This window comes from Salarias fasciatus, chromosome 1 (assembly GCF_902148845.1).
Source record: "Salarias fasciatus chromosome 1, fSalaFa1.1, whole genome shotgun sequence".
In the NCBI taxonomy this organism is placed as follows: Eukaryota; Metazoa; Chordata; class Actinopteri; order Blenniiformes; family Blenniidae; genus Salarias; species Salarias fasciatus.
The window spans coordinates 10,432,885-10,459,754 of NC_043745.1; the positions used below are offsets into that span (position 1 = coordinate 10,432,885).

The following is a 26,870-nucleotide window of genomic DNA, read 5'->3' on the forward strand; positions in this document are numbered from 1 at the left end:
CTGTGTTTGTGGGCTGCGACTCTAAACAGGGTTATCATTGCGCAAAGCGTGTGTCAGGCTTTCATGAATTTACTGAAGAAATCCCCGAGCTCTGCTCTCTGCGGGCCAGATTTGCAGCTGCTGCCTCTGCAAACTTGGGCTCTGCATTAACAGAAAATCGACTCGGTCTGTGTTATTCTCCCCCCCTCCATTACCATCACCTTCTCACCCCGCGTTCTCTCATACAGTAGAAAAGAGTCTTAATGCCTCTACCCAATATACAATATATATATATATATTTTTTTTTTTCCCCTAAGCATAGATTTACAGAAGGCACCCCCAGTTTTTAACGCAGTAAATTCTTTCAGTCGGCATGAATTAGCTGTCCGCCAGCTTCTTGTCGTGTTTTCCGTTTCGGCTGACGTTGTGTTGTGTTTTCCTTCCTCGCTACGGAGACTGCTTGGCAGGTCGTGCTGGCTGGCGGTGTGGAAGCTGACTTGTTTGGTGCTTTGATCACTCGAGCTGTGGAGCAGAGGAGGAGCAGTCTTCGATGTTGGGGAGCTTCAGCCCAAGTCAATACGAGCCGCCTGCACACATGACTGTGAACTTTGCCTGCATGTGTGCTGCATATAATAAGGCTATAAGTAGGGCATTATTATATGATCAGATGTGACATTATGTGCTCCAGTGGTGCCCCTTCTGTCTCACACACACACACACACGCTCACATACACACACAGCCCCCACTCTGTCACTTGTGTCCAGCCCACACACACTGTGTAACCTATGGTCTAAGTGGCATCACACCGATTTAAATCTGTCAGATCTGTTTTTAGCTAATTGGGCTACGTTTCTTAACCAAGTCTATGAAAAGAAACCATTGACCTAGTTAATGGCATCTCTTGGGGTTGTACTATTGTGACTGAATGGGTATTAAATGGTTACTGTTCTCCACAAATGAAGTATATTCTTGCTCTAAAGATCAGAGCTCATGCTGATTTCGTTATTTGAATTGGCATTTTTTTCTACATTCTTGGCATTGAAAAGACAGATAATTGAGTTCCTCAAGGTTTAATAACCATTGGATCTAAAAGTGTGATGCGACATGATAGTCACAGACAATGCCAGCCATGTTTATTCCACATCAAATGCGTTTGTTGTTGCCCAAAATGTAAATCAGCCACTCTGCATGAGGTGAGGTTTCTAAGGAAAAACCTGCTAGATGCTTTATAATTCTGCTTCCCGTCGCTGAGTGGAAATGTGTGTGTGCTTGTGTCAAACGTCTGCGCGAACACACACACGTCCCGCATGTGTGTGTGAGCGAGAGCACACGCATCACGATTCAATTCAAGCAGGCAAATGTGCCCGCGCCCCACTGTGCGCACTAATGCAAGTCTGTGGTTGTGAATTAATAATTCAGAGTGCTGGCATAGCTGGGTGGAGCCTCCATTATTCATGGTTGGCATTGGAGCCGACAGATGACTGCTGTTAATATTAAGGAACCGGCAGATACAGTCCTCGGCCAAGAATCCGGGCAGTTTTTAACACTTCTCATGTCTCCGTCGCGTTGGAAGCAACACCCACCACACTTCTCTGCTCCTCTGGCTCCTCCTCCTTTTCCACAGTGTCCTTGCTCTCCTGATCTCTGTCCTCTCCATCTGTCAGCTCCCTTCTCGCTCTCATTTAGTATTATAAGCACCTTGCACCTCCAAATGTCTCTGAGCATGCTGTGCTTCTTCTTACTCTGTCTGGCTCTCCAAACTCTTGATTGTACTTCACATTGTCTTTCTTAGATTACAAACCCTTACAACTTAGCAGAATGAGAAATATAACCCACAGAAAACACAGTTGTTCAGCTGGGCCTGAAATATCACCGAAAAGGAAATAATGGTGATCTGTGAGTTATTAAACTCTGTACAGTGCTAGAATTTTTTATTTAACGTGATACTCTAGCTTAAAAAAAAGGTCAATTGATGCCTAATTTAATACCACTACAAAAAGGATAGAGATATTGCAGCCTTGAGGTAGGCCATTTTAATGTTTTTGAACCAAACAAAGGCTTAAGAATTTATAAAGCTGCCTTTATGTCATCTTTGAGAAAAGAATTATGCTGAATACAAACATTGGACACCATTCAACAAGCAGTCCATCTGCTTCCATAATGTCGGTCATTTGGCTAAACCATTTATGACTCTCTCTTTAAAGATTATGAAGCAGCGACTCAACACAGAAGTGTATTTACATTTATTATCTTTTAATGTTCATTCATCAATTAATTTCTTAATGTCCTGACATTCTTAACTCGATGTTTTCCTTCAGATGGCACCGATGTGCCCTAAAGTGAGAAAAACCTCTCAAATATAAGTAGCATGTTGCCAATAATGAAGCAAATTGATGATATCCTCAACAGATGCGTCACAACAGGTATTTAAAGAGTTATTGCAGCTAATCATGAAACTTGGTCGCCTCTTGATTTGTGATTTGCGAAGGCGACCAGGTGTAAAGTGATCACTGCAGAGGCAGGTGTTAGTGCTAATCCTCAGTTCTGTAGCATTATAAGTTAATCCACTTCATCTCGACTATTTTGAGTTTGTTGGATGTTATTGCCATCGCCCCATTTAAACCATGGGCCATTAGACCCACTCCTAAACATTTTACTGCCATATACCTGTGGATCACAGTTATTGTATGGCTTTAGCAATCATTTACTGGCATTTCTTTACACAGACTTTAAATTGAAATCATCAGCTGATGAATGAAGTGCACTCCTTTCATCAGTCTTTCTCCGAAGAATAATTGTTTTTCCATTCTTAAGTACTTAGAAAAGTACTGTCAGCGTGGCAGTTTTGCAGTTTTTATTTGTTCTCTCATCCATATGCAGCGCCGGCCTCTGGGGAGTTCTTCATATCCACTGACTTGAGAGCTCACATTTACCACTGCCTTTTCAAACCTGCATCTCATTCCACCCTTTGTGTTTGGGTACTTACTCTATCCTGCTGCTGTATTGTCAGTTTTCAAGTTGGCTGTTCACAGCAGGTCCAGGCAACCCTCGAGCAATGAGCAAATGTGCTGGGCAGGCTGTGGTCAGTCGTTTTTTTACCCCCTACTGTTTGCATCTGTGTTGGCTTGGCTAAAATATGTGATTTCAGATCTGACTCAAGGTCATTTCTTTCCGTGATAGAGTTGATACTTTACAATCTGTCCATCCATCTCCCATTTGGCTTCTTGCAATTTAGGGTTCTGGAGCCCTGGAGCTGGTGTTAGCTAAATATGAGCTGGCTATAGCTCTGGTATGCATGGGAAAAGCATGAAAATGTCAGTGTAAAAGGCTGAATGTTCCTCCAGAAAGTGAAGACAAGGTTGCATTTAGTGAACGTTAAGGGGAAGAAATAAAAAGGCATACAACCACTCCCCTAGAACAATGCACAACCGCATCAACCCAAACATTGTTTAAGCTCTTATCCTGCTTCGTCTGGGAAGATAACGCCCCTCATCATAACAATGACCTGGCAAGATATGATTCCACTTAACTTTAGGCTTCAGGAAGCAAATGGAATAATTTTAGCCTAACTGCTGAGACTCGGAATGCTAACTGCACATTTCGAAGTGACTCGCGTTTAGCAGCATTTTAAATCTGATTCGGTTGTTGAAGATTGTGATTGATGTCTTCGAATCCATGAAGCGCCTGACTGTAAATGGTGCTAAATTTTGACAGGACACTGAGCGGTTTTGCAGGTTTGATGTTGATTAGTCTTGATTGAAATGTTCATTTAGTCGATAAAAACACAAGCTGTCAGTAACGTCACTGCATTTCAACTCATGTCATGTCATCGAACACAGCTCATCGGTTTTCTAGGACCTCTCATTGATCTGCTCCATGTCGACTGAAACATCTGATGATTGCATGTCTTGTTTACAGCTCTGTCTCTAATTTTCTCCAAGGCAGCATCTGCCCGTCTTTACCTTCTGTTTAGAAACACCAAATGTTAAAGCCATTTCTCCCTCATTTCGTGAATACTGTGCGAGTGCATAATCTTTTCTTTGTGCCGCACTATTCCAGCGTTATTAGCAATTTGAATTTTGCCTTCAGCGTCTCCCTCTGTGGCTCCCCCATCTCCCTCACGCGCTTCCTTCTTAGTCCACTGATCCTGATTTAGTTTTTTTTTTTCTCTCTCTCTCTCCTCCATGGTGTCAGTGCCACTGCCACTGAATGCCTCTTTTATTCAAGAGATTGGGAGCTGCAGTTGCCACTTATGACGCTGTCATATTGCAGCAGCACCCCGCTGTTGCTGTTTCTAACCACGGTCTTTGTGTCCCCGTCCCCGTGCTTTGCCTCCTCGTCTCCTCCTCTGTTCTGAATGGAGGAGTTGTCAATGCTTTGCCATGAAAGCAGGAAGGGAGGCCGTGGAAGCAGCAGGCGGCACGCCTCAGCCTCCTGGGATCTTTCAAGGCACCTCTGTAAACCCTGCATGTGTCTTTAAGGGACAGCATGCATAAGCTCATGGCTGAGGAATGTGTGCGCATATCTATGTAAATGACAGCACATATCAGCAATGTAAGTGGATTCGTCTTTCTGTGTAAGCCTTCAGTGAGAACCAGAACATCTCCATGTCGGCCACACCTGGGAGTCTGATCTTCCATCATGACTTGGAGCTTCCCGTTTGTAGCTACCTTCACATATTGCTCTCTTGCACTTGCACTCTGAAAAAATCTTTGATAATCTTTAGCTTTGTGTTGCACTCGGCACTAAAGCATGACATCCAAGCCATCACTAGAAAGCTATTCTTTTCATCTCACAGCTAATGGCTAATCAATACATGGAGCCAGGTCTGCGGAGCAAACCTTTGTACAGACTCCACCTAAAGCCCCATGGTGCTTGAAAGCCTGACTGAGCAGCAGAAAACATAATTACTGAATCACTAAACTATACATATGCATATTAATGTTTAATGATACATTTATTTCTAAAGTGTAAGACATGTAATAAAACCATTTTAAAATAAGAAAAACTATTTAATAATTGAATGAATTGGTGAACAAGTGGTTCTTTCAGCTTGGCTTTAAAAACCTTCACGGAACAGGTCTCTGATATTTACAGGTAGAGCGTGGCTCAAAATGAAAATGCCCACTGACCTCTTTTTTTCAGACCTCTGGGACATCTGGAAGGTCAGTATCCTGAGAGCGTGAAGCATGAGTAGGCGGCACATAATGCTTTAAAAAAAAAAATCAGTCAGATGAGATCCATAGAAATGAACCACATTGCTGTGTGTATCAGACTAAACCAATCAAACATTTTAGCCATTCAAACATTACATAGATGGATTTTTTGGGGACTGTGCGGTTTTAGTCAGTTTGAACAACGCTGCCGCGGAGCCTCTGTCCACTGAGACATTTACCATTCCACAGTTTGCTTGTCCATGCTGGGCTCCCAGGTGGGTGTAATGCGTCTCCTGATGGTCTCTGGATTACTTATTCAGATTTCATCAGTGGTGAAGTTATACTTAAATGTTTTTCTTAGTGCAATCTCCACTGCTCTCTCCACGCATATTGGCGGCCACTAATTTCTCTGTTGAAATGAAAATGTCAATTCAGATGAATCAACCAGTCTAACAAAGGACAGTTTTGTGATTTTTCAGCATATTGCGTTACGTTCTGAAGAGTTTACTTTGCAAGGTTTTTGTTGGCGTGAGTTGGATGAAAAGTTGCAGTCTTTGTTCTTTCTTTCTTTCTTTCTTTCTTTCTTACTTTTTCATCGAGACTGTGTGGGGTCAGTCTTAATTTACAACATTGTGTACAGATGGATGGGATTTTTGTCATTTAATTTATCTAAGATCAGGAAGCGTCTCTGGGTAAATCATATCGAGTTGGCCTGAGTGTAGCTAACACCACCGGCAGCAGCGGCAGTTGGGGTATAACGAAATGCTGAACTCTAAAAAACAATATGATGTACTATAATTGATGTACTATAAGATTTCGCTACACCCCTAGCATTTAGACTACAAGCTTGTCTTCACTTCTGTCATGGAAGTACTGGTAACATTAAACAACGTCTCTCCAACTGCTCCAAATGCTTTAAAGCAGCACCGTCGCTGTGATGCTGATCGCCGTCTGATGGCTCTGTAGCCACGACTAGCCACTGGTGGGGGGACTGCATGACTTGAGGCAGTCTTGTACATGGATAAAACACTAATCGGTTTAATCAACTAATTTATCTGGTGCTGACTGGTAAAGCAGAGGATCCTTTAATTGTTTACCCACCGATTCATGCCTATTTCTAATCCCGACCTGCCCAGCTCCTTGACATGGGCCAGAGTAATTCCACCTGGACCTCCCCACCTAAAATGCTTTACAATCCCAGTTATAATTTGTTAGTTAAATGGTTCAATAAGTACTAGGGTTTCTAGTTAAATATGTGCGCGTACGTGTGCAGAAGTCCTCCGAACATTTTGCAGATACAAAATGGGAAACCCTGCAATAAAAGCAGCCCTCTCCCAGCAGGCAGACTCCTCGATGCCGCGTCTTCATAATGTATGCGATGATGAAAACGGCTGCAGCCTGCCTTCGCCTGCATGGATATTGAGAGGATATAAATAGCTGGGGCCTGGGTGAGTGTGCGCCGAGACTGGAACCGCAGCACACAGAGCTCAAACAATAAACCGTCACCGCTACCCTTCCTCCCCTCTCTGCTGCCGCCGCCACTCTCTCCCGTCCAGCAGCCTCCCACAGCTCGGAGGGGGTGGGGGAGCTCCTTGCCGCCTCTTCCTTTCTTTCTTCCACTTCCTGCCTCTCTGCTTTTGTAATCTGTCATCAGAGGCGAGCCCGAGCTTGTCACTTGTTACGTCAGAGAGGCAGGCAGGAGGGCCGTCTCCTGCCCCCCCCCCCCCCAACCTGTCTGTCTAACTGACTGACGAACTGTGGTGGGAGAGGTTTCTCTGTCTTGCTGCTCTATTTTTCGTTCAGTCGGATAAAAATAGGGGTTGACGGCTGTGGATTAGACACAACTCCTTTAATCTACTCCAAAGAAAAGATGCACTCCCTTTTTTTTCTCTCTCTCTATCTCTCCCTTCTTGCTGCTTTCAGAATTTCCTCTCATTTGTAATTTAACCATTTCTCCTTCTCTGTGAAAGTATTTACTGGATTTGAGGTGACAGTACAGCCTACATTAATTTGTTCTTGCTTAAGTCTGATCTAATTTGCAACTGATTTGTTCCCCCTGGTGTTCTTTGTCGTGTACCCCTCAGCCAGGCACTTACATCTAATCTCTCTGGAGCAGCTGCTGGTTGCCGCTGTAAATCTGTGGTTGTGTTAGCAGCGCGCTCAAGTAAAATAAATGTTTAAAAGGCCACAAAACAACCTCGGCCTCTGAATCTGTGGCGGTCTTACTTGGTGTTGCCATTGAAGAGAGTTTCTCTGGGACAGTGAAAATAGCAGCTCATCTTATAAAAAAAAGAAAGAAAAAGGTGTAGATGGTTCGAAATGTTTCATGCGGCAGATGGCAGAGGGAGCCGCATAGTCATAATGACTAAGTCTCTTTTAACTTCCTTCAGTCCCTCCCGCTTCGCCGTTCTACTTCAGATTTCGGCTTCCAGCTCCGAGGAGCCGTGGCAGTGTGAGTTATGCCAGGGAGAACCCTGCTTCCTCCCCTCCCACGTTACATTCTGAGGAATCGCCTTCGAGAGCGAGAACCGGGCCGTACTCACGGCTGTGCTCGTGTTTGTAAATATCAGCGTGTTTCTCGTCTCCGTCGGTTCTAAAGGTTTTTATAGTGGTGAGATTCATGTTGAAATGTTCCTCCTGATGACCCACCCAGCTTCAGTGCCTTCATGGAGACATATTTAGTTACGTAACTGCTGTTCACCTCCTCAGCACTAAGACATCACAGCCACACGACAAAACCGACCTGACGAGGGTTACAGTGAAAAGAGAACGCAGTAGTCATGTGTTAATAAATATCTACTTATTCAGTGGCTCATTTGTGTGTAGCATTGTAGCTGAAGTTTTATTTGGAATTTCCTTTTTTTATATATATATATATATATATATATAAAACTGTTGGTTTTAAGCACACATTCACATGTCCTTTCTCATCAACCATGAGTTAACTATCTCGGTATTCTTACTGTCAGGCATGAGAACTCACCACCACAACACTGTGGCTCGACAAGGACTCTGGAAATAATTAAACACCTTACTTTGTTGCATAATACAGTGAGAGTTTTCCTCAGCTTTCAACCAATACTAACTCAACTGCTGTGCAGTGCTCAGGCAGCACTCGGGGTTTCAGGGCTTTGCTCATAGTTCCTTGGTAGTGGCCCATTTGTGTTGGTCTTTGCCATTACAGGCCCTCTCAGGTGCAATACGTCCATCTTCGATAGAATCGCTCCGTAGTTTTGCCGCTGCACATTGGAGAAGCTGTGCTGGATGGTGATTTTCTTTCCTCTCTCGCTGGGATGTCTGTCAGAGTCATGTGGCTGGTGAAGCATGTGGAGACCCAGTGGTGACTGCTGTGGAGGGAGACAGCTCATCCAAATGAGAAGGACATGGGGACACGGAGGATTAATGAATTCCTGGGGAAGCTGAGTGCATCTCTGGGGCGCATCATCTTCCTGCATTTATGCTAATTGGCCCCTACCTCCCCTCCCTTGTGTGTGTGGGGTCTTTCCATATAGGCACATATTGACGTGGTTGGATTTATAGAGCAGAAGCTGCCTGCTGCCAAATACAGAAACTCCATGCTGAATTATGCAACTTCTTTGATGTTGCACTTTTTAAGTTCAGTACAGTCCGGAGGGTTGGGGAATCTCTGTCCCAGTGTTGGGCAGGATTTGACAGTCAAGACGCTATTTTAGAAAAATATCTTCTTTTTTTTTAACAGCAAACATTGCCCAATTAAATCAGCTTCTTCCTCTTCAAATAGGTCTGTTGCTCTAGCCTACACTTTAATGAAGTGCGAGCGGCCTTTTCAGACACACGCCTTCTCAAGCTGTCTGTGTCAAAACTGCACATATTTGTGGTTTGCATCAAAAGTGAAACATTGAACTTTTTGTACCACTGTATTTCTTGCAGCTGCAAACAGCCGTGCTGTGAAGTGCTTTACATACGGGGAAATGCGATGCGGCCACGACTCATTTGTTGTTGACAGTTCCATGCTGTCCATTCTGCACAGCCTCCAGCCCCGTGAGCTTTTTTGGTAAGCTCATACTGTATATTTGCATCCCCAGTAGGTCACATTTCCATAACCCCCACCCCCACCCCTCTGCCCGCCATCTACCAGCTGCCAGAACACTCTACAATACAAACTTCATAGTGAGCCTGTGTCATGGATCGATAGTCATGGCTGAGCCGTACTTTGGATGCGTGTGTTAATTCCCCGTTGGACACGTGAGGCATTGTTTTGCAAGATGTCAAAGTTAAAAATAACCAGTTTATTCAAATTTCGATATATCTCCCAGCTCTATATCAGAAATACATGCAGCATCATAGCATGAAAGATAAATTGTGATTATTTGTGGAGGGAAGTGCAGCAAGGCGTCCAGGCTTGTTGTATCCGACCAGCTGTGGCCAGTCAGATCATGAAGGAAGACGGCCACAAATAGGACGGTACACAAGCTTATTTGTGTTTTTGTCTCTTACTGTGGCTTTCAAATTCTAAATAAGAGAGTATAAAAAAACAAAACCCCAAAAGACACCTGTTGTGTCAGATCTGAAAGGAAGTGGAAGATCGCTTTAACCAAACTAACATGTTGTGCGCTCTGACTATTCCCACACTCCACAGTAACTAACAACAGGAAGACACCCTGAAGCGCACACTGCAGAGCCCTATACTACACTTATTTCATGGAGATGTTTAATAGTTAAAGAGACGTGGGAAGATTGTGCCAGTATTTCAATGCTTATGTAACATTCCAGAATGATTGGCTTGTTCTAGGAATGTAATGATTCACTAAGCTCACCATTCGATGCCATTCATGATACTACAGTTTATCACCGATGCAAGTTTTATTTAAACAAAATAATTTTCCAGACAGACTGACAGAAATCTGTATACTACCAATAAATCAAATGCTGTATTTTCCTCATCTTTTCAATACTGCATCAAATTAAAGTTTTTTTTTTTTTTGGAGTTGGGTACAGACGGTAGATACAGTAACTTGACTGTAAGGCTTGAAATAAGACATGCTTAAATCTAAATGTAATTTGTCTGACCAAAAATCAGATAAATTAACTATCTAAAAAAAATACATCTCACAAAAAAATAAACTCTGGAGGAAATCTCTTCCATAAACAAAAGCCAAATGCAGTAGTTGCAGATTGTTTTGGTTTTGTCTGTTATTTTCTCACCTTTATCATTTTCCAACCTTGGAAAGCCAAAATGCTGCCACACTGCTGATTTGAAATTGCCTGAGGCCATGCCACAGCTTTGCCGTCATCTGCTCTTCACCCATCGTTTTCCCCCAGAAATATTGTATTCCATCAGTGTTTTATTCCACTGATTTAATTTGTCCCACAATTGTATCAATTTTTAACTGTCTTGTGATGCATCCTTACATTCCTAGCTTGTTCTCCTCAAGATAAGGACAAAATAATAGGGTAGACTGAGCAATATCAAAAATAATTGTCCACATATCAAAAATGCCAGCGAAACATGTTGTTATAAATAATAAGGTATTGCAGAGGCTTGGTCGATGAGACAGCCGAAGTATGACATGTATTGAGAGTACAGTTGTCAATTATGTATGATATCCGTTAGTAGTTTTATTTGAATAATTGTTTAGCCCTGTGTAAAGCTTCCAGACGTAAAAGATCGTCAAACAGCAGTACGAGATTGGAGTGAAGTGGTTTGCAGTGCTGAATCTGGCAGCAAGATGGTCTGTTTTGCAGGTCTTTCCTGTGTCTTTCCTCTTCATGTAGGTGTAACGGCTTGTGTACAGTTGTTGTGTATCTCTGTGAAAAGCACTGTTAACTGAATGAATCTCTTGCTCCCATGACCATGTATCTGTGGATGGACTTCCAACAAAACAATAAGAGGGAAACAATTTAGCTCAATGCTTACGTTCTCATGAACACATCACTTAGCAGCGATATAACAAACATGGGACACTATCGCCATTGACTGTGCTGTGTATCGAGTTCTCTGTGCAGCAGGTTGCTGTCCATGAGCAAGAAGTCTTGGAATTCGGAGGGTGTGTTTTTCCATGTTTAATATATAATGCCGTCCTTTGTTGAGTGTGATAGGAGCTGTTGTTTATTGCTGTCTCTGTAAATTGAATTTCCCTCGGGAGAATAAATGACATCCTGATTTAAGCAGTCATACTTTGGGTCTGAGCTAAAGTGTCACACCATGTTAAAGTGTACTTTTATAACCTCTAGCATCAGACTGTAATCTGCTGCCCGGGGCCTTCCTTAGTCCAGAGACTTCTGTTTACATAACCCAAGGCTTTGTCACGTTAGTTTTAGAAACTGAGTGCAGCAGTCTGAGTTAAACCCGGGTCTTCTCTGGAGATTTCTCTTTCAGCTTTTATTTTACCGATTGTTGCCCCGTCAGCTTTTCCTGGATAAACATTCGCACAGTCGCTTGCGCTCAGTAGGTGTGCCGTACCAGCAGCGCTGTGGCTTTTGGATTGGGTGTCAGCTAATCAGAGTTGGATTAAATGGTAAGATAAATGTCCCAAATTGTAACTTGCTGCTAAAGCAGAAAAAAAGCGGGTCTTAGCTCTATCAAGAGATAATTCTTAGAGTTGACAGGAAAGTGGGAAATAATTTGTGCTTCTGCTGGATGATGATTTAAGTTTTCACATCTTTCTTAATTTCATGGCATCGCAGAGAACTGTGAACTAGAAAATGTGCTTTTAGTCTTTTTTTTTTTCTGTTTTCAGTCAGCGGATTTAGTCACTGTTCAGCTGTGGGGAATTGCAGAACTGCTAATGTGTCAAATTAAAGCGACGTGAAATGAGAAGAAGCAAACAGTGGTCAAGTGTGATCAAATGATACAGCAAGCAGAAGGGTGAATTTATCAGATGACCTCTTGGCGACCTTGACTTTTCTCTCTTTGAGGTATTATTCTATCATTTATTTTCAAACCGTTTTTTGATCTGCCCCCTGCTTCTTTGCGCACACCAAAAATAGCTTCACCTCTGGTATAGAGGTGCCGGATGAATCTTTCATGAAGGCCTTGAACAAAGCCAGCATGCCTTGGACGCTTGTGACTGCTGGATTCAACAGATCAACACGGCCTCAGTTTACTGGATGTTGGTTGCTGTACGAGAACAAGTCAACATCACTTCATTCTCCAACTTCAGAGCAAAACATTTGTCTGGAGGCACAGCGCGGTGAAATATTAATGCGCTGGAGCTCATACAGACGTACAGTAGATGTCGATGAGTATCTCCGCAATTCACAAAATCCCTTTAATCTCCATTCATCAAAGTGCAAGAGGAGGCGGCAGCTGATACCAATCACAAAGCCCTGCGTGGACGGCTTGAGACCAACGCGATTACGAGCACAATGCCGGTTATTGCAGAAATGGCACACGAGACAAAACGGCAGTAATATTACTGTCATCTGGCGCCGAAAATGAATAAACCTGAAAGGAGGCTGTTACATCACTTAGCGTGTTGCCATGACAGTGTCACCATCAGCCCGTGGCATGCGCACGCGCACGCACACACACACACACACACACACACACACACACACACACACACACACACACACACACAATTGAGAAGGGACTGATTTGAATTTGTGAGTTTTGGGCGTTCAGCTCACGCTTAAATTTGACATGAAAATAATCTAATGACAAGATTGTGTTGAGTGCATGTTTTGCTGTCATCTGGGTCAAAGCTGAGTTGATGTCCGATGCCTGATATTTCCAGTGTATTAAAACAATGTGGCCCTTTGTGTTTGTAGGGTTAACTATTTTGACTGATGTCAGTGATTTTGATTACTTTAAACTCAAAACTGTTTCTAAAGACTAAATGGTTCCTATGTTATGGCGAGTCCACGTTTATGCTTTGTATCTTGTCTGTTCTGTACTTTTCATTGCTTGCACTGTGGCAACTAGATTCTTTTGGCCATCTCAGAGTAGCATTTTCTACTGCAAGTTAAAATCCCTGGTCTCGGTTCATACATCGTGCAGCCACAGACTGTCAGGAATAAATTCCTGAACGTGTTGGAAGTTGGATGCCTGCACGGTGACTGATGCTACAAGCTTCAGCGGCTAACAGAGAGAAATGCAGCAGAAAAAAGTGACACTAATGCTGCACCAAAACAGTTGAAAACAGTAGATTCTTTGAGAGTAAAATTGCTAGACTACAACTAAGGGCGTCAGCGTTTACAATTTGTTCTGCACGTGTAACCGGGACTTGTAACCGACGTGTAACCGGTTACACGTTACGTCAGAGATTTCTGATCTTTTTCCATTGCAGTTGTTCTATATAACCACAAGGGGGCTATGTCTCCATTCTCCATTGAAATACAGTACCTCATAATCCTATTAAATCAAAGACATTCCAGTAGATATCAGACAAAAGGGCCACCATTTCAGCTATTAACTTGCTGATATGTTCATTCAGTGTTTTGTCGCATTTCTTCGACTTTATGTAAAGTCCCTCATGCTAGCTTGTGAACCACTAGTGGTAGCAATAAAGAGCTAGCTAGCTAGGGTTTGCACCAATGCTAGCAGCAGCGTCTCTTCCTCCAGCTTGATGGGGTGTTTCTATGGCAGCTGGTCTCTCGTGGATCCCGTGCTGCTGTTGTAAACCAGCTTTGCCTGACACAGCCTCCACCCAACAGTATTTCTATTTTTTAAGAAAAGCTGCCACACAGCTTTCCGCTCGTTGGTAGCTGCCATCCCATCCCCGAGTCAACTTGAATGCAACTCTGGCTGTGGCTGTGTTGTGTTGTTTTTTTTTTTTTAATCGACATAACTTTGCGCCCCATGTATCTGTTATGTATGTGGATAACTCCACTGAAGGGAACATTTAGTTAGCTAATGTTATAATCTGAAGCTTTCAGGTAACATCAGCACCCGAAAACATTATATATATTGGTGAAAAAAGAACAAAGAGGAGGAAAAGGAAAATGACATGTTCACTGTTATTGATTTTTCTGAACGGTTATGATTTGTTATCTGTGTACACGTTTATACTTGTAGACATTGACACCCTTAACTACAACCACGCTTGCCATTCCTCCATACCATGCACTTCACTCTGAAATGGAATAATTCTTGGTTCAGTTAATTTCCTGAAGACATCTTTGGCTTACAGCAATGTGTTTGGAATAATGTTGTTCTTGTTAACAAGTACATTTTGGTTGCTGTGACCTTTGATTCAGTAGTTACAAATTGCTCTGATTGCAGCTAAAATCACATAAGCTTTGCTATTTTTGTTTAGTTTTTTTTGTTTGTTTGTTGTATCTCAAGGTCAAGCTTAACGCTTTAAGTGTGTCATTGATTTGCATCTTTTTATTTCTTAAAGAGCACTGAGGAAACCTTGTTTCTCTTTTGAGCGATTGAAATGCTTAGTGTATGCTCTAAAGCTATATTTTATTTAAAAAAAAAAAAAAAACAGTTAAATGGAAGCAAACACTAATGCCATACATCAATAGTGGCTTCGTGAACAGTCATGTTTTGTTTATTTGATTTGTTTCCTAACCACAGTTAAAGGTGTAATATAGGATGTTCTATTTGCTTTGAGTTCCGGATGGATCATCAGAATAACTGGTGGGTCTGTTTGTCAATCATTGTGACGAGCTGCTTTCGTCAAGCTGTTGTACGTGCTCGCTCCCAATCAGATTTTACTTGTTGCGCATGCGCATTCAGAGTGTTTATGTAGCTGGTGAGCCTCCGTTTCAGCCAGTACTTACCGGTGGCGAGTCTGACATGATGAAACTTTCGGAAAATAAGCTTTATGCGCAAGACCGATCGCAGAAACTGTAAACAGAGCAGTGCACGCCCAGAGAACAAGAGCTCGCGTTCGCACACTTCCTCCATTGATAGGCGTTTCCTCTGGAGCAGCCGTCGAGCAGGTAGGATGGTCTGGTGTATGCGCGTTTTTCAAAAAGCAAGTAACAGACGTTTGGCTTCGTCTTTTCGAGAAAATCCTATATTACACCTTTAAGACTGTTCAACTGAATAAAGAGAATGATGTATAGGTTTATATGCACTAGGAAATTAGTCTGATTCAGTCTGAGGTTCAATCCCATAATGCTTTGCTGTGTAATGCTTATTTGGGACACAGTCCTGCATCCAGTTGTCCTTGGAAGCCTGCCAGTATTGACGATGGATTTGGTGATCAGCTTAGTTCAGATTGTTGTTTAATTCTGTATTTCTTTTAAATCCGCAACACTAAAGAAATGTCCACCTTGTTCAGAGTCTGCCCAGGAATAGACAAACACAGAGTGTCTCATTTGCTTTACGTGACAGTTTTCTACTGCATCAACCTGTTGTATTCCCGTTTCTCTGAACTCTGTGCTTGAAGCATCAGGTGGTGACGTTACACAGTAAACATGCAGATGAAGCCCTGAGTTCTGATTGAAGTATCAACAGGGTAGCGCCACCTTCTCAAATTTTATTTTTTCAAAGAAAACGTGCCAATCAGTCGCACATTTAATCTAATTTCTCATGGCCCATTAACTACTATCAATGTCGGAGACATTAATTATAGTAAATGCCGTTAGTGGTTTGGTTGGGGAGTCAGGGGTCATGATAAAAGTTGATGAAATTCCTTGAGTTGTCCCTTTTTGATTGTTTAAGTCAAGGTTTAATGTTTGAGTGAAGTCACGCTGCACAAAAGCAAGACACCCTGTGGACTCTCCAAGTGTCCAACACCTGTGGTATTCCAGTGCATTCCCTGTCAGTGTGGGGACTGCATGCCGCTCGGGGAATCGTTAGTGTCAGATTGCGTGTGCTGTCAGTACTCTGCAGTCCACTACAGAAAACTCAATTGCAGAAGTCGGAGCCCCTCACCAAGAGCCACTTGACTAACTTAAGGAGAGTGATGTGAGCAGTGTGATGCTGTAGCTCTTGAATAGCTCGCAGGCATTCCTCAGCGCTGGAGCGAGATAAGAATAGCACTCACTTGTCTGTCCTCTATTGGATTGCAAGTGTGGCTGTGGGTTGGTGAGCAGTGCTGCTCTGTTCCAGCAGTGTTGCTTTTGATGTAAAGAATGGCTGAAAGGAAGAGGGAGAAGACGAAGAAGAAGGGGGGGAAAAAAAGCCAGGGCGCCCTCTGGGTTCACCAGAGCAGCCCGGCCTCGGATATATTTGGCTTTGTCAGTGTGCACGCAAATCTGCACTGGCCTGCAATTAGGCTGCTTCCTGTTTCTGCACAGGATACGGCGGCACTGTGTAGCTCAGCCATAGATGCTCTCACAGTACCTGGGCTCTCTCAACAAGGTGCATTGTTTTTGTGGATATAAAGTTATACTGTTATACTGAAGGGTGTTGAATTTACACTTAGAGAGTAAAACAAGTTTCTCACCTTCAGTACAAAAAACTTCTGTTTTAATCAAAGAGAAGTAAATTGAGTGTTATTCAGTGAAGCTAAAAGAGAGACAGGATCATTTTCAATCAATCCTTAATCCTACAATTCCTGCTCAAGTTGTTTCGTTCTGTTTATGTCAACAGTTTCTGACCAAACCTCATAAAAAGTGGTTGTAAGCCGTCTGAAGGCCCGCCTCAGTTACCAGACTAACCACGCTCACAGTGAGCTCCGAGCCTGACCCCTCCCTCCTCCGTACGAAGCACTGGAAAATATGCGTCACCTACTTCCTCCTGCCCACTCTCCTCCCGCCCCATTTCAACTTCCTGTTCTCTGAACTGGACGGAAGTAAGGCCCTTTGAATGGAGGCTACTGTGGGAGTCCTGCTTCAGTCAGAACTGCTGTACCATCCATAACTTATGCCCTTAAGAGATTTTGACTTTTGATATGTTACTCATCTAAGTCCTGGATTTATTGAAAAATCGTTAAAGTCCATCCTGTACATGTTGAAAGAGAAGAATTTATTTTTCTCTTAAAAAAAAAAAAAAGATTTCAGTTACATTTGTGCAACCCAGTATAGCGCTGTTCCTCATCCCACAAATGCATGAAAGAAATCTTGTCGACTACAAATGTTCCTGTTTTCTGTGCTATTGCTCATTGCTCAATTGCTCATTTTGAATTCCAGCCAGTCATGTCAAAGCTGGAAAAGCTGTGACATTACTCACTAACATGGGAAATTTACAACAGGATACGAAGAATTTAAATGAAGCAGTTCAGTTGTACAAGAATGTTTCTTTGTAAAATTGCTAAATACTGTTAATGACATAATTTACTTCTCATGATGAAATCCCAGAGAATCCGGACAGTTCTCTGCACTCATGGGAAATGACAGGAAACCCCGAAGAAATGACTGTGATCTCCGGGTTATGCAGCCACTCAGTGGAAAAAGCTGCATTTTCTACAGGTGTGTTGAACTGAACTGTACAAAGAAGAAACCAGATGAAAGCGAAATGCTGAGCTGAGGCCATCTACTTCTGGGCCGTATGACAGATTGGCTGTGATAAATTAGAAAACCTGTTAAGTGTCATGAAGGGGAGAAAATAAATGTCATCACATATGTGATGGTAAGTGTTATGAGGCTGGATTTAATGCACCATACATTTGTAACATCTGTTAGTTCATTAATATATTCTTCTAGCAAGACATTTCAAAAAGACGAAACCACATTCTGCAAAAGCTGTCAGCAGTGGTAAAAAAAATAAAATAAAAAGAATGCTGAGCTCACCTGGTTAAGGCTACACCTGTCAATTGGGATTCTCACTCCTTGAACGTCAGAAGATGAGTTGTCTTGCTGATTTTAATTTGATATATTTTCCTTAAAACTTGTGTTTAATTTTATTTACAATCCAAGTCCAGCTTTACTGGATTTGCTGTTTTAGTGTCCAGCGTCTCATTTATCAGAAAACATCTCACATTGTATTTCAAGAGCAGCTTCTTCTGATGGAATACATAGATGTTTTTCAGAGACACTAGACCACGAACACATGAGTTATTTAGGCATGCACTTCAACACACATCCTGTCAGAGCAACACTAGCACAATATACATCGCTTTACCCAAATATGTCAACTCTCATAATCCTCCATGCGAGCCATACATCAGCTCCGTTTAGGAGGAAACCTGAGAAAGAGATGTACACTCCTTCCTTCCTGTTCTTCCCCCAATCTCTCTGCACTCATCCGTCTGTCTCTCTCGCTCACGCCTCTCTGTCACAGCATCAAGGTCACCTTTAAAAGACTAGTAAATGGCTGCAGAAGCAAGATGCAGACACAGTTGGCTTTGCATGAAAGAGCAGCCTTCTCCTCGTCTGCAGCATCGCACCGTCCGACCTGTTTAACAGCCTGAGATAAAAGAGGCTTTTATCAGCGGCTAACTCCATTTGTCAAAGGAAATAACGCAAGAAAAGAAATTGGGAGGATGGATTAAGGGAGATGATATTCACTGTGTTGGGGGAATCAGCTATGTTAAGTGTTGGAAACTGGAAACTGAATGAGCTTTGCTTTGGATGGCTTCTATTCAGAGAAATATACAGGGTATGTTAATGAGGACACCACGTTATGTTTTTCATATTCTGGAGATCAGTGTTCTGTTTGCTGTGATTGATGTTTCGCTTGTGAAATTCTCTGACATTTGCTCCTCTCCTCTGCAGCAGAATGTTGGGATTACGCTTTGGGAGAAATTTGCAAGGCACAAAAACTATTCCTTGTGATTTTACCTTCACCTCCTCCAGCAGCCTGCCTGGACAGCGTGCACGTGTGCCTGCATTTATTATCCTGCTTGCAGAGACACGGTGACACTTCAGGGTTGGATCAGATTTCTTTTTTTTTTTCAGCTGTTCTGCCTGTTAAAACACAAGCTCCCTCATATTTCTGATTTGTAGTGTGGTCTTCAATGAGTATTTCCTATTTTTCATCTGCGTATCCATTCAAGAACTAGCCACGGTTAATGCAATAATGCACACGTGCGTGTGTGTTTGTGTGTGCGTATGCGCAGCTGTGTGCAGTGTGAACATGACTGAGATGAGACAGAAACTACACTGCACCACTGCCTGTAGGTTCGCCTTCTTCAGGTGAACAAAAGGAATTACCTTGAGATCTTAGCAATAAGCTGTAAAGAGGCTGAACAGCTGTCTGATGCTCTTAAAGCGAGAGTTTAACTGTGTGCTAAAGGAAAGCACCATTTACAGCCCTCAGGTGAACAAAGGGATGAGATCAATAGGCAGTAAGGTACAGCAACGTGGCTCCACCAGCTCAAGCAGTTATTTGTTGTCAGATGGTCTAAACCAGTAGTTTTCAGAGACGACCTAGTTGTTGGGAAGATGCCCTTTTCTCTGTATGAAGTAAGTTGAACACATCGCCTTAAAACCACGTTGAATATGAATATAACAGAGTCATTGGAAAATAAGCTTCAGCATAAAACCTCGAGTCTGCTGGAAACAGTCATGTCCTGTAATGTGAAGATCTATCGTCAGCCTGATGCAAAAGGTGTGTGGAAGGGTGCCAGGTGCCAGGTGGTTCAGTCCAACACTGGGAGCCCATTTTCATGAATGAGAATCCCTTCCCTAAACGATGCAGTCATACAGCAAAGTGCTGCCTCATCCTTGGAGCTGTACAGGTTGGGTATGAACAGTATTCTTTATAAAAAAAAAAAAACAAAAAAACAAAACATCAGATTTGAAAAATGACTCAAAGCACTGGGGGTCCAGATGGACAGTGTAATTGCACCTATGCCACAGGGGGTTCCTTGTATTAGTAACATCAACTGTTCAACAGAAAAACTACTTTGTAGTACGAAATAGTGGTAAAAGTTCAAATACCGCAACACTGAAGTCTGACATATGGTCACTGGTGTCCGTGACAGGAGAAGTATCGCTTAAAAGTAGTGCTTTATGTATAGACAGCATGTTTATTACACCATATAGCACAGATGCCTCATGTCATCTGCAGGCTATATCCTTGTGAAAACTTAACAGCAGATTGCAGTTTCATTGCACACACGGCCAAAATGTTGCTGTACGTTAACACACCACTGCAGATGGCAACTCTTTATTCCCTTCTGTGTCGTGCGGCTGAAACGCTTATCCTTTGGTGCTGGATATCAGTGTGTCACAGACAGTTTGAAAGATGAACTACTCACAGAAGAAGATGGGTCTTTAACAGCCTGAGCGACAGAACGCGGTGCTGACCGGCAGGAACTCGCTTCGTCCAGGTTTTGGTCGTGTCTCTGACTCCTCCTCGTGTGTGTGTTTCAGCTCTGATGGTACTAGCTGATAAGTGACCGTTACCTGCCTGAGGACACCTGCTGCCCAACTCCCCTCATCATGTCTGGGATTCATGTAAGTTGGAATTTTTTTCCTTTTCTTTTTTCCCCTCGCTCAAAACTAACAAGACCAGTTAAATTTCTGCAGCTGCCGCTTCTTACTCGAATGAAACATCTTCTAACAGAAAAGCAGATAAGCAGTGTACAAATGACATGGCCATCTCAGAACATTACAATAGCCACTGTTTTACCAGTTACTTCTGTACTGTTAAACTAAAATGATTCTAGCGTTATTGAAATTTTGCCTGTGTCAGTTATAGCCTCCAGTCAAAACAAAAGGGAAAAAAAAAACATGATAGTTTTTAAAGAATAAAACAGAGCCTTGATGCACTTCACTTTGCATAATGAACCTGAAATACATGACAGTTTTACTAATTGAATAAAATCATTGGAAAAAGGAAATTCTGCCTTGTATTCAGAGTTTTCAGATGTAATCTAACATCAAGAGCTTCTTTTGAACGGACGGCTTTGAACTTCAATTTGTTTGTGAAGGAATTAATTAATGAAGTCAGCAAGTCTCAGGTGGTTGATGAAATAACGTCAAAATGTGCTCAAACTACAGACAGCATTTTAAATGTGCTGTTCTTTTTGACATCGTGTGTGTGCGTGTGCGCGTGTGTGCGTGTGCGTGCGTGCGTGTGTGCGTGTGTGTGTGTGTGTGTGTGTGGTTTTTTTTTTTTTTTTTTTTTTAAAGTCATATTCATTGAGGAAAGCCTCCAGTTTGAGCTCTGCTTCTGGCCCTGCTGGAGGTTAATGTTTCCCATCAGCAGCTGTCTGCTGGACTTACTGTTGTGTGTAGCTGAGCTCTAAAGACAGCACCGTGCAACACCCTCCTTTTATCCATCAAGGCTTTTTTTTTTTCCACAACGTGATCATATTTTATTTAAATTATTAAAATTTAGTGTGCTGCGCTTAATCTTGCATCCTGGATCATCTTCTGCTTGTTGATAACTCAAAAGGAGTTTACAGGATGTAAAAAAGAAACGGGCTCCTCCCCACACACAGTAGTAGGGTCAAATCTTTGTATTTGCTTCTCGCTTGTCCCCGTAGGAGGCATCTGAATGCAAATTGAATCAGATTAACTGGACTCGGTCATCTGTCTTGGAAGACTGTTCTCCATCTGATGAACTGACGAAGCCCCTTGGAAAAGAGGTAAAATGTCCTCTGGGAGAGATTAGTTGACCTGGTTCAATTTGCATTGAGGATAGTGGAGACTTTCTATAGGCGAACTGCAGGTGAGATAAATGTGATGTCCTTTATTTGATCCACGCAGATGTCTGATCGGAGCTGTTTGGAGATATCCTGATGTTTTCAGATTCATCTTTATCATCATTCTTACCATGTAGACTTGGGGAAAAAAAAGGATTACAGTTATATGGCATTGGTGTAGATAATGAGTTACAAAGCATCAATAGAATGTTATGTCTATGAAGTTAGATATCCACCAGAGAACGATCATATTGCACTTTCTTTAAATCGAACCACACCTGCCCCTTTCATGAGTCAGAGTGCTCAACACCAGCAAACCTCCTCCTTCCTCACTGCCCTGGTCCACGACCTCCGTGAGCTCAAGTTAAGTGAAAATGAAACATCAGTAAAACCCGAGCAGGCTGCAGCAGCACTGACTGGCTCAGCACACTTATTTCAGTCATTTCTACATTATTGTATTCATTTGAAAAGGAGTAAATTATTCTCTATGGATAAAAAAAGTATTTATGTAGATGAGCCTGTGAGTTTAAATTTTGGTTTCTGCAAAAATCTAATCGTCCTATGTCCAGAGGCCGTCTTCATCCAGTCTGTTCACATGAGCCAAGCTTTGACCTGCTGCTCATGTTCAGCTCTCAAGAACAGAAGGCCATCGATGCAGCACTGTGCATTTGTAGACATTCTTAAAGACAGTAAGCAAAGGCAAATAATAAAAATAAAAATCTGAATGCAGTTCAGGAGACGAACTTGAAAAGGAGTATAGTGTACATCCTGCTTCAAACAAATAGGAAGAGGCTATTGTTGTTAAATGTGCACGAAACCCACATCATGGTGAAAACCCCGCAGTCATGCACCCTGATGAGGTCTCTGTCATCCGGTCTGCGTCTGACGCAATGTCTGCTGTCGTTCACTCTGCTCTCACCCACATCCAGACCAGAGATTTATGTCTGGCTGCTTCTCTGTAACTTCACCTCTTCACTCAATACGATCATCCTGTGGGCTTCAGTCCACAAACTACTGCAGCTGGAAGACAAAAATATTCTCTCAGCATTTCGACAAGCAGCTCACAATCCATCAAGGTCCACAGCGTCTCAACCCTGGCTCCACCCAGAACTGTGTCCTGAACCCCGTCCTGTTCGCTCATCACTCATGATTGCTCTGTGGTATCCCCAAGAAGTTACTTGTAAAGGTTTAGAGTAGATATGAAGATGCTGTCCACTTTTAAATACCTGGGCCTGCATGTCTTCATGTCCTCCTCCTACCAGAATATGACGGAGAGTACCGTAATATCCTCCATCACCACCTGGTATGAGAACAACTCTTCAGCTGACACGAAGGTGCTGCGGCACATGAATAGTTCCCACCAAAACATAACCTGCTGCTTGCCTTGGAAAATAATGGCAGCAGCTGGAGAAGCAAGGCATCAAACATCAAGAATAGACCCAGCGCACCAAAAAGCAGGAGACTCCGCAACTGAAATCCTGAACCAAATGGATAAACTGTCACTTCTGCCCAGAGGCAGTGTGACTCACAGATCTTTCTTAAGTTTTCCTGACTGTTTCATATCTGAATGTTTCCCGTGATGCACTTTGAGATTCTGCTGGTTTTATGACGGACTCCTTTCTTCTGTTATCGGTTGTTTCGAGTTGTTTTCTCCCCCAGTTGTCTTGTGTGTTACACTGTGTGACTTTGAAAATTACTTAGGATCCTCCCAAAAAAATAAAAAAATCCTTGATTCAAACATGATCTCTTCTCTTGTGTCCTCTTTTTATTAAAAAAAAAATCCTTTTCTTTATGTGAGCACATGGACATTGATAACACTGGCGAATGAAGGTTTTTCAGTGTTTTCCAAACCTGCTGCTGCAGCCATCAGCCGTGCTTCAGACTCACTATTGACTGAGTGCGATCACACACATTCAGGCTACACTGTGCACCACACAGCTCGCTCAAGGACCGCGGCCCGTCACTCGCTCACACCTGCTGCTTTGTAGCGCCGCTTTGTCATTTCGTCCCACTGATGTGACTGATTTGATCACAGTGCTGCGCTGATCCAACAATACAGAGGGAATACTCTCCACCTCTTTCACTGTTCCGTCATTTACATCTGCCCCCCCCCCCCCCCCCCCCCCCCCCGCCCCTGACACACATCTAGCCACAGCACCTAGCTCGAAAGATTGTATTAAGATACTGTGTTGCAGTTCGACGAGAAATCTCTTTATTGGTGGCTGGAGATGGTGTAACTGATCATCTGATCAATATGTCAGGGGTTGAAGTCACAGGAAACCAATTCTTCTCTGGGAATAATAAAAATGAAAACAAAGCTTTGCTAAAATGCATTTAACAGTTGTTTTGCATGCTTTATTAATCTTCCTATATGCAAAACTGAATGTTTTTTCATTGTTATGGTTGAAAATCACCAAGGTGGTCAGTCAGCGGAAGGGGGGGAAAAAAACCCAAACCACAGATTCTCCTGCATTGTTCTAATTTAGTTTAGTTTAGTTTAGTTTAGTCATTTATTTGATCAGGGGCAATGCACAGTAAAACGTTAATCCACAAAAGGAAAATATACATGTGCCAGGTTATAGCAAAAATGCTAATTTCCACCTGTAGTCCCTGGACAGGTTGATGTTGTCAATAAAATACAAACTATTAAAATTTACAGAAGTAAAACAACAATCAATCATTTTTAAAACCAATTTCACTTCTACACGATGGTCACAGTCACACATACAATTACTGTTTGCCTCAGTCACTCAATGTGTAAAAGCCTGCTGAGACAATAACCATGTTCTAGTAAAACGTCTAAACAAGCTATAGTGTGTACACGCCATGATCTCGCTAGGAAGAGAGTTCCAAAGGCTCACCGCTTTGTAAGAAAACGACTGCTGACCAAAAGTAGTTCTGCACCTTGCAATGATGCACTCTCCTCTGACTGTTGACCGTGTGGACCGAGAGATTTGTTCTGAACTCAAGGTAATAAACTTTCTCAGTGGGGGAGCAGCCAAGTTATGAATTATTTTAGATAATGAGGAGATTTGGTTAAATTTGATCAGATTGTCAAAGCTAAAAAAATTGTGTTAAGAATGTTACAGTGATGGTATAGGCGAGGCTTTTTATCATGAATTGTTAGAGCTGTTTCTAGTGATTTCAATGATGTTTTGCAAGCTTGAGACCAGCTGGACATGCAATAAAAAGATGTGGGATAATCATCATGTTGAGATAAGTGTTGAAATACGCACTGTAAATGATCTGCCTTCAATTGGAAAAAAATTGGTTGCTTTACTGAAAGGTTTATTATTGCCTGCTCATGGCAACGTTTGTTTGCACCGTGTTCACATTTGAATCACATGAACGGCTCTAAAGGACGTGACTTAACAGAAGAAACAACTCAGTTTTTCACACAAGCGTCCCGAAATAGAAAACGATAAAAACAATACCATTGTACTTCAGTCTGACATTATAATGTTGTGTAATAAAAGCTTTCCTGCCGCTGCGCCACATCCTGACTGAGCAGTGACTCGTCATATCAGCTACATGGTGACCTTTCTGTACGTTAAGCAATCTGCCATCTTGGCCTGAAATCTTGCTACGCTTCAGTATTTGCTGCTCTCTCTTTATAGGGAGGTGCAGGCTTGTCAACCACCTTGGGGGCATGTTAATCTCTGCCTTTGATGTTGGCAATGTTAGCATGCACTGCTCAAGTGAAATAAATTGTTGCCTGGAATCTGTGCCACACCCGCTGTGCATTCACTCCTTTTTTTTTTCTTTTTTTTTTTTTTGAGGAACTTGGACCGTTTCTGTTGTAGCAGATTTTTAGTGGGCTACCAGGGTGAACATTTAATTGATCACGCGCTTGTGATTATGATGCCGACAACATATCAGCTGTCGTTCATTATCGGGTCTTCTGTGTCTTGTGAAACAGGCGCCATGGTCAACTGGAACAGAGTGTGTCGCCAAGTATAACTTCCAGACTGCCAACGAACAGGACCTGCCCTTCTGTAAAGGAGATGTACTGACCATCATCGGAGTCACCAGGGTGAGCAAAACAATTTCTATGAAATACTGTTGTAAGTGGGTTGAAACTCACATTGCACATGTCCCCTGAAAACAACTCTGGTACTGCTTAATTTACTACTCCAGAAATTCATTTCACACATAGTTTTAAAAGCTTTTATTTTAGGGGAGATGCCATTTCATTTAGGATCAAATTTACTTGACTGACAGAATTGTTTCGGTGAAATTTACAAACGGTGTGAATTTATTAGTGAAGAAATGCCACCTTGTGATCATACCACAGGACTGAAGCAGTGGCCTCTACTCAGATGTTATAAATTTGAAACATTTGTCTGATTACACCCAATTTCTTCCTAATACGAGTTTCACAGTTGTGACAAAGTACAATCTCGACTATGTTTCAAATATGTATTTCTCATCCCTGATAAAGAGAGTCTCAAAAAACTTAAACAATATAAGCATCAAACACCGGTTATAGGTTTTGGCTAGGGCTGGGCGATATAGCCACAAAATTAAATCTCAATGTTTTTTGCTTGAAATCCGATTAATGATTTTAATCGATTTTTTTTCTGTGTAAAGAAACACAATTACACATTTTTCAAAAAATAGGATATTTTATTGAATACCAAAACATCAGCATTTAACTGTGTAGGCAATAGAGTTGTTACTGAGGTAATTTTAACAACAACACTTGCATGGGCACCGAATTGAAATAAATAAATAAAAGGAAAACTGGAGGAAAAAAACAATTTATAAAAAAATCCTACATTGATCAAATTTAAGCGGGTTTAAATCCTACACAGATCAAAGTTAAGCGTCGACAAAACACGCAATTTAAGTTTCATTTTAATTTTTATCATATTTGCGCTTTTTATTTCATTTTGTGCCTTATATCAGCCTTTTCCTTTTTATTTTTCTGATAATTCGGCCGACTGCATTATGTCAGAAGATGAGGAAAGACCGTGTTTCACCGTTAAATGCGCTGCGGTGTGGGATTCTCGTGGCGCCGGGAGAGATCCGATCGGCGGGGGAGAGCGAGCATTCTCTGTCCCCGGCTGGGGGCTCTTCTCTAACTCTTCTCATTTGTAAGAGAACGTTGACTGTGGTCTGTGCTACAGCGCCAGTCCTCCTGGTGTGGCGACTGTGTGTATTACACACGTCTGGTAAAAATGGCGGAGGGACAGAAAAAATTAAACACGATGTTGCGATTTAATAGTTTTCACATCGATTGAAAATTTTAAATCGAATTAATCGAATTACTTAGATATATCGCCCAGCCCTAGTTTTGGCTGAACTAAAAACAGCTAA

The 26,870-nt window shown here is 42.2% G+C and overlaps 1 protein-coding gene across 1 annotated transcript in view; it reads left to right on the forward strand.

The window, feature by feature from the left end:
- Positions 1 to 26,870, forward strand: part of cskl (c-src tyrosine kinase-like) — a 52,537-nt gene that overhangs the window by 10,450 nt on the left and 15,217 nt on the right. Inside the window, exons 2-3 of the mRNA XM_030090510.1 lie at positions 20,275 to 20,358; positions 25,471 to 25,584. Of these exons, the coding sequence (XP_029946370.1) occupies positions 20,344 to 20,358; positions 25,471 to 25,584 (129 nt within the window). The 5' untranslated portion in view covers positions 20,275 to 20,343. The remainder of the gene's footprint in view (positions 1 to 20,274; positions 20,359 to 25,470; positions 25,585 to 26,870) is intronic.